The sequence below is a fragment of the Mixophyes fleayi genome, chromosome 3 (genome assembly GCF_038048845.1).
Source record: "Mixophyes fleayi isolate aMixFle1 chromosome 3, aMixFle1.hap1, whole genome shotgun sequence".
In the NCBI taxonomy this organism is placed as follows: domain Eukaryota; kingdom Metazoa; phylum Chordata; class Amphibia; order Anura; family Limnodynastidae; genus Mixophyes; species Mixophyes fleayi.
In genome coordinates, this window is record NC_134404.1 from 272,997,843 (window position 1) to 273,013,720 (window position 15,878).

A 15,878-nucleotide genomic window follows, 5' to 3' on the forward strand; every position below is an offset into this window, starting at 1 on the left:
AATGCAATCAACTCTAAATGACCCCCTATGTTTGTAGTTGTTAAGATTGATACAAGACATCTATTTCACTTGCTACTCAATTATCCTAGTGTTGATTCTAAATGTATAAGCTTGGTCACCAATATTTGCTGCATACCATTTTTTCTCATATTGTTCTGCTTTAACCACAATCTAGAAGTTTGCTTTCATTACAGGATAGAAAATGGATTTCTAGTTGTTCCACACATTCACACTTTAACAGCCTTCTTTCTACAAACATCTGATGTGAACAGTACATGACTACAGTATAATATATATCCAAGTTACATATGAAAAGTTTTATTTTTAATGCATCAATCCACTATTTCACCATTTACAATGTTCATTATATTTCAGCATTTCTCCAATTTTTGTTCCGGCTAAACACTCGTCAAATTTTGCATCCATTTCTTGGCTTTGTGCTTCAGAAAAGTGATTTTTCCAATCGCCAACCTCACCTGGGAGAAAAGATACGAAACAACCATTATATTGCTGCACTGCATTTAATGGATATGAATAACAATCAAAAAAGGTATAAATGTGAACCAATTACAGTCAGCCATGCAGCATGTCTATTTCATGTGTATCAGGATTTATATAGATGATATGGTATCCCTAGGTTAAAAGGGAAAACTTTAGCAATGTACTATACATATTTTTAGGAACATCAGATTTATATCTTTAAATGTAGGATGATAAACTGAAACAATGTAACTTCTTAAGAGTGGTTACCCACTGGTAGCAAGAAAATGGCAGTGATGCTGCATGTTAAACGTTTTCATCATTGTTGCGCTGAATCTAGATTTAAATGGAAGTCACTATGTAGTCTTTGGAAATAATAGGTTGCATCCTCATACCGGTTTACATTCAAAAACACTAGGAAAAGCATGGATTTAAACACTTGTGGTAAAATGACCTTCGAATAAAATATGCTTTTCTCAAAAGTTGTTGTTTTCTCAAAACTTGTGCTCTGCTACATTTCAGTGCCTGTAACCACCAACTGCTCAGAGCAGGGAACTAGCGCTGTACCTGTAATCACCAATTGCCCAGAGTCAGGACCTGTAGCATTACTTGCCAGCTGGCTGGAACCCAGGAAGTAGGATAGTGCCTGTAATAATCTGTCTGGGCCAAGAACTAGCACAGTGTCTGCAATCATCAACTGCTCAGAACAAGGAACAAGCGCTGTACCTGTAATCACCAACTGCCAGCAGCCAGGAACTAGTGCTGTAGTTGTAATTGTCAGATGGCTGGAACCATTACAGACACTACTGCACTGCCTGTAATAATCTGTCTAGGCCAAGACCTAGCACAGTCTCTATAATAATCTGTCTGGGCCAAGAATTCTGCACTCATCAACTGCCCATAATCAGGAACTAGCGCTGTACTTGTAATCACCAACGGCCCTGAGCCAGGAACTAGAATTGTACCAGTAATTGCCAACTGCCTGGATTCAGGAAGTAGCACAGTGTCTGTAATATACTGTCTGGGCCAGGAACTAACGTATCTGTAATTGCCAACTACCCGGAGCAAGGAGCTAACATATCTGTAATTGTCAACAACCTGAAGCCAGGAACTAGCAGAGTGTTACGAGCCGCGGCGGTGCCCAGCCGCTGCGACTCTCTCAGCTGCGTCCCGGCCGTCGATATGACGACCGGGACGTCACTTCCTGTACTCAGCCCTGCCGTTGCCAGGGCAACGGTCGATCGCCGAGCGCTCAGTCTCACACTCCAGCAACACTAATCAGCTGGCGCGCGTGCGCTAGTGTTGCACAAGCCTGTGGGCTGATTTAATCTCCCATTAATTAATTAGCCGGGGCCTGGTAGTGATCACAGAGCTAAGCCCTGATTGGAGAGTCTCTGTATATAAGGCAGGGAGAGCTTAGCCTCCCTGCCGGTTATATCTTCCAGACTTCTGTGCTGCTGCCTGTGGTGTTAAACCTTTGGACCTCCATTTACTGTGTATGACCCCTGCCTGTACCTTGGATTTGTCTTTTTGCCTGTGCCCTTGACCATTTGGCTTGAACCTCTGATTCTGCTAATTTGCTCGTGACCCCGACCCCTGCCGTGTTTTCTGACGATTCTATCTAGCAAGTGACCCCTGACCTCGGCCTGTTCTCTGGATACGCTGTCTGCCATAACCCTCTGCTCCTGGGTTCTCCACAGCTGGTACACATCACACGACCCTTTGTTTGTCTGCGCCCATGTCTGTCCCCACCACTAGGGGCTCCAGTGAACACCAGACTTTTGGAGTAGATTCTGGGTGTTGTTGTACTGGCTGGAGGGGTTCCTGACATTATAACCGGCCCAAATCTTTGGAGAATTCGCTTCCATGGATGATAACGGGGCGATCCTTTCTCCAGCCAAGTTCTGGCAGGTCAGATCCAATACATCTCACAAGTGGTCCAGAATCTGGTTCAACGTCTGTCTGCTCAGGAAGAGGCCACCAGAGCCACGCAAGTCCAAGTCCAGCAAAACCCGTCAGCTCTTGCAGTGGAGCCCAAGCTGAACTTGCCGGTTCGATTCTCTGGGGACAGAAGTCTCTTCCGTAACTTTAAGGAGAGTTGTAAACTTTACGTCCGTCTCCGAACCCGCTCCTCCGGCTCTGAACAACAAAGAGTGGGTATAGTGATTTCTTTGCTTCAGGGGGACCCGCAGTCCTGGGCCTTCAGCTTGCCTTCCAACAGTCCTTCGCTGAGGTCTGTGGATTCTTTTTTTGAAGCTCTAGGCCTCCTGTATGATGACCCGGATCGGTAGCATCTGCCCACCTCAGGTCCCTAAAACAAGGCCGACATTCTGCAGAAGAATACGCTGCTGAATTCCGGCGCTGGTCCACTGACAGTGAGTGGAATGACCCAGCTTTACGCAGCCAGTTCCGTTTGGGGTTATCAGAGCAAATAAAGGATTCCCTGGTACAGTACCCTTCACCTACTTCCCTGGATGGACTTATGCAGCTCACAATCAAAATTGATAGACGCCTCAAGGAAAGAAGAGCTGAGAAGGAAGCACCCACTCCCAGTACATTCCTTTCTGTGCCTACTTCTAATATGTAAGCTGCGGAACCAATGCAGCTAGGCGCCTATCGCCTCTCCCAGGAAGAGAGAACTAGGAGATGCACCTTAGGCCTCTGCCTATATTGTGGAACCAAAGGTCACCTTCTGCGCTCCTGTCCCAACAAGTCGGGAAAAGATCAGGCCTAGAGAAGGTGGAAGAGATTCATCTAGGTCTGCAGTTTATTTGTTCAAAAATGCATTATTAGTTCCCGCTCATCTTCCTGTGGCTCACACTCCTCTGTCATTTCAGCATTTATTGATAGCTTTCTGGATATCAGTTTTGCCAAGTCCTTTGGAATCCCTTTTATGAAAACTAATTCCGCTATCACTGTCTGTGGTTTGGATGGGGGTCCCTTACCTGGAGGCAGGATTTCCTTCACGACTCCGTCATTACAACTTACAGTTGGGTCTCTTCACTCCGAGACCCTGTCTCTTCTCCTCATTGATTGCCCTTCCGTTCCACTAATTCTGGGTCATCCCTGGCTCCACCTCCATAATCCAGTGATCGACTGGAATCTTGGAGAAATTACTCGTTGGAGTACTCACTGTTCTCAAAATTGTTTGGCCATGTCTCTTCGGCTCCTGCAGCCGCTACCGGATCAACTGCCTTCTGCATATCGTGAATTCCAGGACGTGTTTTCCAAAAAGGCGGCTGATTCTCTACCTCCGCATAGAGACTTCGATTGTGCCATTGATTTACTTCCAGGATCCAAGTTGCCCAAAGGAAGGTTATACTCCCTTTCTGGCCCTGAAACTAAGGCAATGCAAGATTATGTGGAGAAGAACTTGCAGTAAGGGTTCATCAGACCTTCAAGGTCTCCTGTAGGAGCGGGGTGTTTTTTCGTGTCTAAAAAGGACGGTAGTCTACGCCCGTGCATCTACTTTCGCGGTCTGAACAAGATCACCATCAAAAACACATATCCACTCCCGCTCATCTCTGTTCTGTTTGACCAGCTGAGGGATGCTACCATATACACCAAGATTGATCTCCGTGGCGCCTAGAATCTCATACGCATCAGGGATGTTAATAAGTGGAAGACAGCCTTCAACACTCAATCTGGCCATTATGAGTATTTGGTTATGCCCTCCGGCATGTGTGATGTGCCTGCAGTCTTCCAGGATCTCATTAACGAGGTTCTCCGTGAGTTCCTGGGTCATTTCGTGGTAGTATATCTAGATGACATCCTGATATATTCTCAGTCTCTACCTCAACATCGTAATCATGTCAAACAGGTCCTGCTTAAACTCAGAGAGCATCATCTTTTCGCCAAAATTGAAAAGTGCGAATTTGATGTCAAGAAAATGTCATTCCTAGGATACGTAATTTCTCCCGATGGATTTTCTATGGATCCTAGTAAAGTCCAAGCTATCCTGGAGTGGGACCCCGGTGATCATAAACTGCATCCATGTACCTTCTTTTCACGCAAGTTTTCGGCTGCCGAAATCAACTACGATGTGGGCAATCGGGAACTCCTGCCAATCAAGTGTGCGTTCGAGGAGTGGCGTCACTGGCTTGAAGGAGCAGTTCATACAATTTCAGTCTTCACTGATCATAAAAACCTGTTGTACATTGAGTCTGCCAAACGGTTAAACTCCAGACAAGCTCAATGGGCCTTATTCTTTACCCGTTTCAATTTTGTCTTAACCTACAGACCTGGTTCTAAGAATACAAAGGCGGATGCTTTGTCCAGGAGCTTTCTACCTCATCAAGTACCCACTGGTGAACCACCACCTATAACTTCTATCATTCACGCTGGGTTGACCCAAGACTTAGGAAACACCATACGTCAATTTCAGAAGATAGCCCCTGCTGAGTTACATGCGGGGTGCCTTTTTGTGCCGGTGCATCTTTGTAGAGCTGTCCTCTCTGAGGTCCATGAGAATAAATCGGCCGGGCATCCGGGTATCTCTCTAAAACCCTTAAAATCCTTACTCGTTCAGTATGGTGGCCTTCACTGTCCTCGAATGTTGAGAGCTTTGTCCGCACTTGTGAAGATTGCACAAAAAATAAAACCTCCAGAATCTCTCCTTCAGGTCCACTTATGTCTTTGTCTATGCCTATGAAATCCTGGACACATCTATCAATGGATTTTATTATGGATCTGCCATATTCTTCAGGAAACAACACTATTTGGGTGATAATGGACCGGTTCAGCAAAATGTCCCATTTTGTTCCATTGACCAAGCTTCCTAGCGCTCAAGATATGGCTGTGCTATTTGCACAGCATGTCTTTCATCTCCATGGCCTACCCACTGATATTGTTTTGGACCGGGGTACCCAATTTGTTGCCCAGTTCTGGAAGTCCTTCTGTAGTCTTCTGGGGATTAACATCAGTCTCTCCTCAGTCTATCATCCTCAATCCAATGGGCAGACTGAAAGAGTGAACCAATCATTGGAACAGTTTCTACGTTTCTACACTACAGAGTTTCAAGACAATTGGTCATCATTGCTTTTGTGGGCTGAGTTCGCATATAATAACACATCTCATTCCTCCACCCAAACCTCTCCTTTTTTCTGTAACTTTGGCTTCCATCCAAGATCCAATTCCTTGCCCCTGCTCAACTCTTCTGGCCTTCCGGAGATCCGTTCCACGGCTTCATACCTCAAATCTGTTTGGAAAAAAGTGCATACTGCATTAGTACGGGCCTCTTTCAGTCTAAATAATTTGCAGACCGTCATCGGAAGGACTGTTCATTTAAGGTGGGGCAAAAAGTCTGGTTATCCACCCGCAATATCAAGCTCAAACAGCCCTGCAAAAAACTGGACCCTAGATTTATTGGCCCATTCCTGATCACCAAACAGGTCAATCCTGTTGCCTTCAGGCTAACGCTTCCTCAGTGACTTAGGATGCCGAATACTTTCCATTGTTCTCTCCTGAAGCCTGCTATTCCTGCACACAAGTCTAGGCTCCGTTAATTACTGAAATATCTGCCTGTCATCCCGGAAGGCCACAAGAAATTCTTGGTGGAGAAGATTCTGCACTCCAAAAAGGTCCAGGGACAAATCCATTTCTTAGTCCAGTGGAAAGATCGTGGCCCGGAGGAAAGATCTTGGATTCCGTGGAGATGCCTGCACGCCCGCAAACTCATTGAAGAATTCTTCAAGCAATTCCCTGGAAAACCTGGATGTCGGGGTGCCTTGACCCCTCCTCAAGAGGGGGATACAGTTACGAGCCACGGAGGTGCCCAGCCGCCGCGACTCTCTCACCTGTGTCCCGGCCGTCGCTATGACCGGGACGTCACTTCCTGTACTCGGCCCGGCTATTGCCAGGGCAACGGTCGGACGCCGAGCGCTCTGTAGCATGCCCCAGCAACACTAATCAGCTGGGTGTGTGCGCTAGTGTTGAGCAAGCCTGTGGGCTGATTTAATCTCCCATTAATTAATTAGCTGGGGCCTGGTAGTGATCACAGAGCTAAGCCCTTATTGGAGAGTCTCTGTATATAAGGCTTAGCCTCCCTGCCGGTTATAGCTTCCAGACTTCTGTGTTGCTGCCTGCAGCTGTGCTGTTGGTGTTAAACCTTTGGACCTCTGTTTACCGTGTATGACCCCTGCCTGTACCTTGGATTTGTCTTTTTGCCTGTGCCCTTGATCTTGGCTTGAACCTCTGATTCTGCTGATTTGCTCGTGACCCCGACCCCTGGCGTGTTTTCTGACAATTCTATCTAGCAAGTGACCCCTGACCTCGGCCTGTTCTCTGGATACGCCGTCTGCTATAACCCTCTGCTCCTGGGTTCTCCACAGCCGGTACACATCACACGACCCTTTGTTAGTCTGCGGCCAAGTCTGTCCCCACCACTAGGGGCTCCAGTGAACACCAGACTTTCGGAGTAGATTCTGGGTGTTGTTGTACTGGCTGGAGGGTTTCCTGACACAGAGTACCTGTAATTAAAGTACCACCTGCCCAAGCTTGGAACTAGTGCTGTACCTGTAATCATCAACTTCCTAGAGCCAGGAACTTGCACTCTACCTGTACCATTATCATGTATCTCCACAAACAGCTACAGTTGTTATTATGCTACCTTATGTAACATTATGTTACAATCTTAGAGGTGCCCACACACAGATTGTAAGCTTGTGTGGGCAGGGCTATCTTTACTTTGTCTCACATCATTGTATGTAATTTTTTGTGTTGTGATCACCTTAATGTATAACATTGTATAATATATTAGTGCTTTATACATAAAATATAATAATAATTTCATAACAATGTAGCTTTTGGGTCACTGTTGTATTGTAATTTTTGGTGATATGTCAGTATTACAGCATACACTGATGTTAACCTAATTTCTCTGCATATTTGTAATATATAATCAGTGCAAAATTACATCTCCCTTTGTTTTACTGAGCATTTATGTAAAATTAAAGAGAAAGTTGATATATTATTATTCAGCACAATAGCACACACTTGGGAGCACATAGTAATGAATCATTGAACTTGATGAATCAGATATAAATGATCATTAAATATTTCATAAAATTTCTGCTGTAACAGATATGTGGAAAAAAAAAAGATACAGTAAAAACACTTCAAAGGACAATAACCATAAAAAAAAAGGAAACACTTTTTCATATATTTAAAATCACATGAACAGCCTTTTAAAAGATCTAAAATCCATTATGTTGATTTTATACCGTTTATAAACTTTATTTTCCTATAAAGTTTTTATTGCATCTTTTAATAGCAAGTAATGTGAGCTGGTCTCCATCTCTTTTTTTTTTTTATCATTATTTTAGTTGTTGAATAGTTAAAGATATTGTAATATATGGCCAATTGCATCCCCATCAGTTTAGTCCAGAAATTCCACATGTACTAGGTACGCAGCAGTAGGATATCAACTAAACTGTTTTAACAAAGTGTACTCATTGAGTTCCTCCACCTGACTGCATTTCATCACCAGCTTCTCTAATCATCCCGGCTGGTTAACATCTTTCTGAGATACTGTGATTCTTATTCAGATATTCTGGCAGTAACACATGCATCTTTTATATTTTTTTTAAGTATTTATGCATTTTCCATGATATGAGAAAAAATAATTCTTTTGGATGAAATTTTACTTTTGGCCGAAATAAAAAATCTTTATTATTACCTATCATGTGCATTTTGTAAAATTATATTATGCCACATATCTTCTTTTGGTTCATTCTTTTATATATGAAGAAATAAAAAGTTGAAAAGAGAAGAATATTCTGAGAACAGTCTCCAAAAACCTGCACTGTTTGGGGACCCTGAGGATTGGGTTGTGGAAACACTGCTCTGCTAGGTTTTCCACCACTAGGGGGACACACCACTGAAGTTCCACAAGTTATATGTTTTTGTCTGTTTGATTTCTTTTCACTATTTTTTTATAATTACTTTATGGTAATTGTTTGAAGGGTTTGGTAGTTATGGAATTACACTATTTTGTATTTTTTGTTTTCCCTTTATGAATATTGGATAATATGTTGAGAGGATATAAAGATCTCTTCCAGACTGCACCTTATTTGATGAAAGTATATTTTGTTGTTGTTGTTTCCAATTTTTACATTTTTATGTTTTTCAGATCACAGTGAACATTTGAAGGAACCGTCTAGCGCTTAACTACTTCTTACACAATATATATTTTTCAACAGCCTTAGTCATACATGCCAACTTTCAAAACTTCTCTCCCTGGAGATTCCGGGGGAGAAATCATGTGACGAGGAACGTCGTCGCGTCACCATAGCCCCACCCGCACTATGAAATGCCGAAATTCACGGCATTGAATAGCGGGGGCGGGGCTTCATGACGCCATTCAATGCCGTGAATTTCGGTGAATCCGGGAGGACTCCCCGAAATTAGGCAGCCTCCCGGGAATTCTGTTAGAATAGGCATGTATGGCCTTAGTTCAACTAAAAGTGGTGCCCATCCTAGTCAACACAATAGCAATTAAGCTAGTCTTGTTATGAAAATACATCAGAATAGCATACTGTACCTTTTCGGAAAATAACATCTCCAAAATGTCCATGAGTTTGTTTGGAATTCTCCTTCATAGACTTAAATGTTCCTTTCTCAGTAATTTGCTTCCTTTGTTCTTCAGTTAGAGGGAGATCAAAAAATTCTGATATCTTCTTTATTGATCCTTCTAGGTCCTGCAAATACAGTAAAGACTATGGTTTGGGTTCTCACAAACACTAGTTTTGAATATGTCAAACAAAAACAAAAGAAACCATTCTGGATTAATATCTTCAAGTTAAAAGGCTACTAAAACACAAATCGACCTCAGAAGGTTAATACAATAAAAATACTTTGGATATTGTATGCAAGATAGTTGAGCTCTAGGCATTATTTTGTGTGAGGACTATTTAACTGGTTACCCTACAGCTGATTCTGGCAAGCATCTATGATCTTGTAGCCCATTACAAGCCGCCGAAAAATATTTTTTAACTATTTAGTGGATTCACAATTAAATGAGCCACAGGCACAAAATCAGATACAAAGTACTTGAGCCCGAGCCTCCCTAGGTGATCCGGCTATGGTGATTTTGGTGGGGGCAGATGAGGATCAGCCCCATCAGCCCATTCACGGACCCAACTAATTATGAGCGTGGTAATGTGACCACACAGATCAATAGCTTCCTATTGTGGCCTAGAGTGGTGCCCACAAAGTGGCCGTACCAGGGCCTGACATACCTCTTAGCGGTCCAGAGCCCTACTAAACTTTCTTAAAATAAGATTTTCTATTAAAATTAAAGGGTTTTACCTAGGGTGTCAAAATAAGTAGATTTCCTGCTCTGATTACCTTTATAAATCTGCATCCAGAATTTAAGCTGAATCAAATAAGTGCTACAGTGAAGTGTATTTTATTTAACCTGCTTCCAAAACGCAAGTAATTAAAGTATCTTTCTCCTCTCAAGGGTCTTGAGATATGGATGCTGTGCCATCCCTAAACATCAATTCAATATCCATTGAAGAATAAAAAATATTTGTAATTTGTAATTTTCTGTTGGGGGAAATTCAAGAATAGCACCGCGATAAATATACTACCGTTATTACGGTAAATTTAACTCAGATTTCTGTTCCCGGCTGAGGGAGCCACGAGCAAAAGTTGGCATTGAAATTACCCTAATAACGGTAATTGAGTACACTATTTCAGTAATAATGGTAACAGTGAGCAAGTCACATTACTTTTTATAGTAACGCTGCCAATTGAATCTGCCCCTGTGTGGGTGTATTCCTTAAAAGAGCAAATAAACTGCTCCTAGGAACTGTTGAAATATTATGCATAGCTTTTCAGGCATCATATACTAGTGACAGGATTACAGGATTTCTGAGGCGAATACTGGCAAAATATTAAAAATCTATTTTTCTATGGGAGGTATTTAATTGTCCGCCTTACTGCCAAAAGTAACGCGGCCTGCGCTTTATTACTGTTAATACCGTAACATTAACCTGGATTTCCACAAGCAGAAATCCAGAGCAGCAAAAACCAGCGTTAAAGACTAGTAACGGTAATACTGCGCACTATTACTGTAGCAACGGTAATAGTGCGCAGGTCGCGTTACTTTTGGCAGTAACGCGGCCAATTGAATATGCCCCTATATGTGTAAATACTTTACCTCACTATACAATACTTCAACCTTTCAGCAGAAGAGTAACGAAGACTCACTGACTTACCTCTTTCATATCTTCATAGGTCATGAACAAGACCGTTTCATCAAAATGTTTGTTCCAAGCATCAGCATGATCAAAATAGGATCCCCAGACAACTAAAATCACCAAAACCAAGTCATTAGATTGAAATAATGTGCAGTCGGTTTTACTAGAAATGATAGCAGGCAAATCTACTCAATATTCAGTGGGGAATGATCGAAGTTTAAAAATGGATTTACTGTACATAGCATATATGTGAATGTTTAAATTGATGTTATGTTTCTGACACTAATCACAATCTTAACTTATTTTAAGCGGGTTAGATAATATAGCAACCCTTTCATACATTTGTGGTATAGCTCCTTACATTTTTTTCCTCAGCTAGCCGTGGAGCACAGTGTGCACCAGACAGCTCTATCATTCATCTATTTCCAGGTGTTCTTGTAAAAACTTTTCATTCTTACATTACATATATATATATATATATATATATATATATATATATATGTGTGTATATATATCTAATATATAAAAGCCTAGTGGCGTGTGTTAGTGTGTGTGTGTGTGTGTGGAAAAAACTACCGGGTGACAGAGTGCTCAAGCTGCAGCGCCACCTGCTGGGTGGAGTTATATACTACACTGACCTACTAAATTCTTAGCATTTTCTTCTAATATATAAAAGCCTAGCGGCATGTGTTAGTGTGTGTGTGTGTGTGTGTGTAAAAAACTATTTTCTCAGAAAGGGCTCATCCAATTGACCTGAAATTTGGTATACTGACATTATTTGACAAAAAAATTATAATAGTGAAGTCAGTTAACTTCCATCATCCCCCCTTCCTCCCGTGGGAGGGGTAGTAAAGGCTAAATTTACGAGTTGAGGGCTCAAACTCATTTTCGTGAGGTAATTTTACCTCATGAACACACATGCTGTGTTAGTGTGTGTGTGTGTGTGTGTGTGGAAAAAACTACACGGTGACAGAGTGCTCAAGCTGCAGCGCCACCTGCTGGGCGGAGTTATATACTACACTGACCTACTAAATTCTTAGCATTATCTAATATATAAAAGCCTAGCGGCGTGTGTGTGTGGCGATGAAGATGACAAGAACCTTTTTAACACCTTAAGTAGCTTGATTTGACTAGAATGCATGAGTATCATGCACGGGTTAACTTGTGTATATATATATATATATATATATATATATATATATATATATATACAGGGTGATTCAAAAGTCGCAGTACACCCTTTTATTTCAAAAACTCTACAGGAATTGGGCCGATTGGCAGATTTCAAGATGGCGCCTATGTTTGGTACATACCGTAAAAGATAGACCACGTCACCCAAACCGTACTGGAGTATTCAGGTTTCCCAATTTCCTGTAGAGTTTTTGAAATAAAAGGGTGTACTGTGACTTTTGAATCACCCTGTATATATATATATATATATATATATATATATATATGTGTATGTATATATATATATATATATATATATATATAAAACTATGCATATATATATATATATATATATATATATATATATATATATACATACATATATATATATATTATATACAAAAAGTGAAAAAAGCAATGTAGGCGCTTAGTGAAGTGTGATACCAAAAAACTAAATACATTCAAAATCACATATGTAAATAAACACCATCAGAAGTGTAAAGGATAAATATAACGTACAATTTTTATACAGCACGGAGCTCCTTAGTTTTTGGATTATTACATCATAACTCACCTATTTCTAGGGAGTTGTCAATTGTTTCACAGGTGAATCACGTTCTACCAATTCACTACAGTTCTCAGTACTTGCACAAATAAATTAAATAAAGGAATTTTTATTTGTGCAAGTACTGAGAACTGTAGTGAATTGGTAGAACGTGATTCACCTGTGAAACAATTGACAACTCCCTAGAAATAGGTGAGTTGTGATGTAATAATCCATGCCTCCTGATGAAGTCCTGAGTGATGAAACGCGTAGAGGTGACTGTGGAGACTCTCTGATTTCGAGCTGCTTCAGATAGAGCCGTTCGTATGTGGATATCAGAATTGAGCTGTTGTATTATCTATGCCTGAATATATTTACCATCTGGTATGTGCAATTTTATTGTTTGGAATAAAAACTTTTAACTTGGATAACACACCATGGAAGCGCCCCTTCTTTTTTGATGTTTTAGGAGTGTTGGTTATTCCCCCGTGGAGATCGGGAGATAGAAGGGAAGAACGCGCAGATTTCATCCTGCTGGTGTTTTGAAATACAGTGAAACAGAGACTGTTCACGAAAAAGCACGTTGAGATTTATTATCCATATCACTGGACTTGTGCGCACCGATTGTTGGTATATACATATATATATATATATATATTTATTTATTTAATATAACATATATATGTGTCATGTATAAAACCTTGCTCATTTCATTGTGCAGGGAGACCAACGCTGGGGAAGCTGGCTGGTCTTTATCTTGCTAGCGTTTAAGGTCTCCAGAATCAGTGTGAAATCTGTATGGTGTCAATTACATTTACCATCCTGACAATAAAACTGCATACAAGGGAAGAAGTAGTTTTTGTGTGCTTCAGCAGTAGTGGGCTCTTGCCACAATATATATATATATATATATATATATATATATATATACTATATATCTATATCCATATATATACTCTATATGGACTAAAGTATTTGGCCACACCTATTAATTATTGAATTGCGGTGTTACAATAAGACCTGTTGTGATATTATTAGAAAGTGTAAGCATTTAGGAACAACAGCAACTCAGCCACGAAATGGAAGCCCACGTAAAATAACAGAGCGGGGTCAACGACTGCTAAGGCGGATAGTGCGTAAAAGTCGCCAACTCTCTGCTGATTCCATAGCTGAAGAGTTCCGAACTTCCACTGGCATTACTGTAAACACAAACACGGTGTGGTTTCCATGGCGGAGCAGCTGCATTCAAGCCTCACAAAACCAAGACCAATGCCAAGCATCGAATGGAGTAGTGTAAAGCACACAGACACTGGACTGTGGAGCAGTGGAAACATGTTCTGTGGAGTGACAAATCACGCTTCTCTGTTTCTCAGTCAGATGGGTTTGGCGAATATCGGAAGAACTTTACCTGCCTGACTGCATTTTGCCAACTGTGAAGTTTGGTGGAGGAGGGATAATGGTATGGGGCTGTTTTTCAGGGTTTGAGCTAGGCCGCTTATCTCCAGTGAAGGGCAATTTTAATGCTTCAGCATATCAAATCATTTTGGACAATGCTATGCTTCCAACTTTCTGGCAACAGTATAAGGAAGCCCCTTTCCTATTCCAACATGACTGTGTCCCAGTGCACAAAGAAAGGACTACAAAGACATGGTTTGATGAGTTTGGTGTGGAAGAACTTGACTGGCCTCCACAGAGCCCTGACCTCAACCCCATCGAACACTATTGGAATGAACGCGAACGGAGATTGCGAGCCAGGCCTTCTCATCCAACATCAGTGTCTGACCTCATAAATGCTCTACAGAATAAATGGGCACAAATTCCCACAGAAACACTCCAACATCTTGTGGAAAGCCTTCCAAGAAGAGTGGAAGCTGTTATCACTGCAAAATTGGGGAACAACTTCATATTAAAATATATGTATTTGAATACAATGTCATTACAGTCCCTGTTGGTGTAATGGTCAAACGTCCGAATGTTTTAGTCCATATAGTGTATACTGTGACAGAAGCACTGGGCAAGTGGTTTATGTCCCAGGCTTTTTGTCTTGTATGCTCTAAAAGCCTAGGGAGGTAGTCTTGTATGGGAAGGGTCTTCCCAAAGAGTATATTCAGCTTCAGGAAAAGCAGGTAAGGGTCCATGGGGTTATGTATGAAGAGAGATAAGGATGGGCTTCATACATAAGGCCAAGTCCGGATCTTCTGATCTCCCACTCTCACAGCAGACTAATCAGGAGCTGCACCTGCAAGGTGCTGACAAAAAGCAGTTTCCAGTTTAGGCAGTGTCCTCTGTCTCTCACAATCTGGTACGGAGGAAGGATGCCTGTTTTGCACAAGAATATTTTCCAAGTCAGTGTTAGCGCTGGCTTATCAAGGGGCATATAAGGCGAGGCGAGTCTAACTCCCCCCTCAGCTTCACCAAGAACTTCCACAAGGCAGGATAGACTTAGCGGCTAGGAGAACGCAGGTCGCAGCCCTTTGTGCAGCCCACTGACATGAGAGACAGATAGGAGAAAACGACTACCAGAGACCAATAAATAAAGAACAGTACCTAAGAGAAGCATGGTAGGACTGTGCAGTATCAGAATAGCCGAGGTCTGGTACACTGGTCAGATGGCAACCGTACACAGGGAGTATCCGAGCGTAGTCAGAGGATAAGCCAAAGTCTGGTACACGTATCAGATGGCAGCAGTACACAAGGGGATTTCAGGAGCAAAGTCACAAGAAAGTCAAGGTCATGGTACACTAGTCAGCAATAGAATGAAGTAGGTTCAAATCACAGGGAGAACCAGCACCTAGAATGCATAGGGGAGTCAGACCAGAGCCGTAACGACGGCGGTGCGACCGCCCAGGGCGCAATGCCTAGTGGGGGCGCAACACCCGCCCGCCCTTTCCATACCATCAGTGAAAAGCAATCTAGTCCTGCGGTGGCATTTTGCCAATTGAAGACAGCCAGCGGCGCAAGGAGTAGGGCGCCTGCTTCCTGCTCTTGCAGCGTCCTGGAACACAGGTGAGGAGGAGCCGGCACAGAAGGAAGATGACAAGAACAGAAGCCCAGGTAAGTAAACTAGTACGCTGCTGTGCGTTCCAGCCGTCCGAACCGGAAGTTCGGCATTTGACACGCAGGTCTGCGCTCCATAGCAGAGAAAGTATTAGAGGAGTTTATATAGTTTTTACTAACTGAGGCTGGCAGTGCACCGTCGTTAGAAGGAGGGAGTCTTCTCTGTTAGTCTTGCCCTATCCAACGGACTTTGGCACCTTCACTTCTTTGGGATATCTTTGGGACATTATCTGTGAGGCAATCTTCATACGATTTTACCTTCATAGTACATGTTATCGCTGTGTATGCATTCTACGATTTTACAGTGTTTTTTCCACTTATACTTTTTACTGGACTTTCTTTCTGATTTTTTCTCTATGGACTATTTTTCAGCTACTATAAATATATTGCATTTTTTACTCCAAATTTGTCTGCTGTAAATTTGT

At 42.0% G+C, this 15,878-nt stretch overlaps 1 protein-coding gene across 1 annotated transcript in view; it reads right to left on the reverse strand.

The window, feature by feature from the left end:
- Positions 1-302: 302 nt before the first annotated feature.
- LOC142144571 (sulfotransferase 6B1-like) overlaps positions 303-15,878 on the reverse strand; it is a 29,573-nt gene continuing 13,997 nt past the window's right edge. The window contains exons 5-7 of the mRNA XM_075203599.1: positions 10,701-10,792; positions 9,020-9,176; positions 303-476 (exon numbers count right to left, since the gene is read on the reverse strand). Coding sequence (XP_075059700.1) covers positions 346-476; positions 9,020-9,176; positions 10,701-10,792 — 380 coding nt within the window. The 3' untranslated portion in view covers positions 303-345. The remainder of the gene's footprint in view (positions 477-9,019; positions 9,177-10,700; positions 10,793-15,878) is intronic.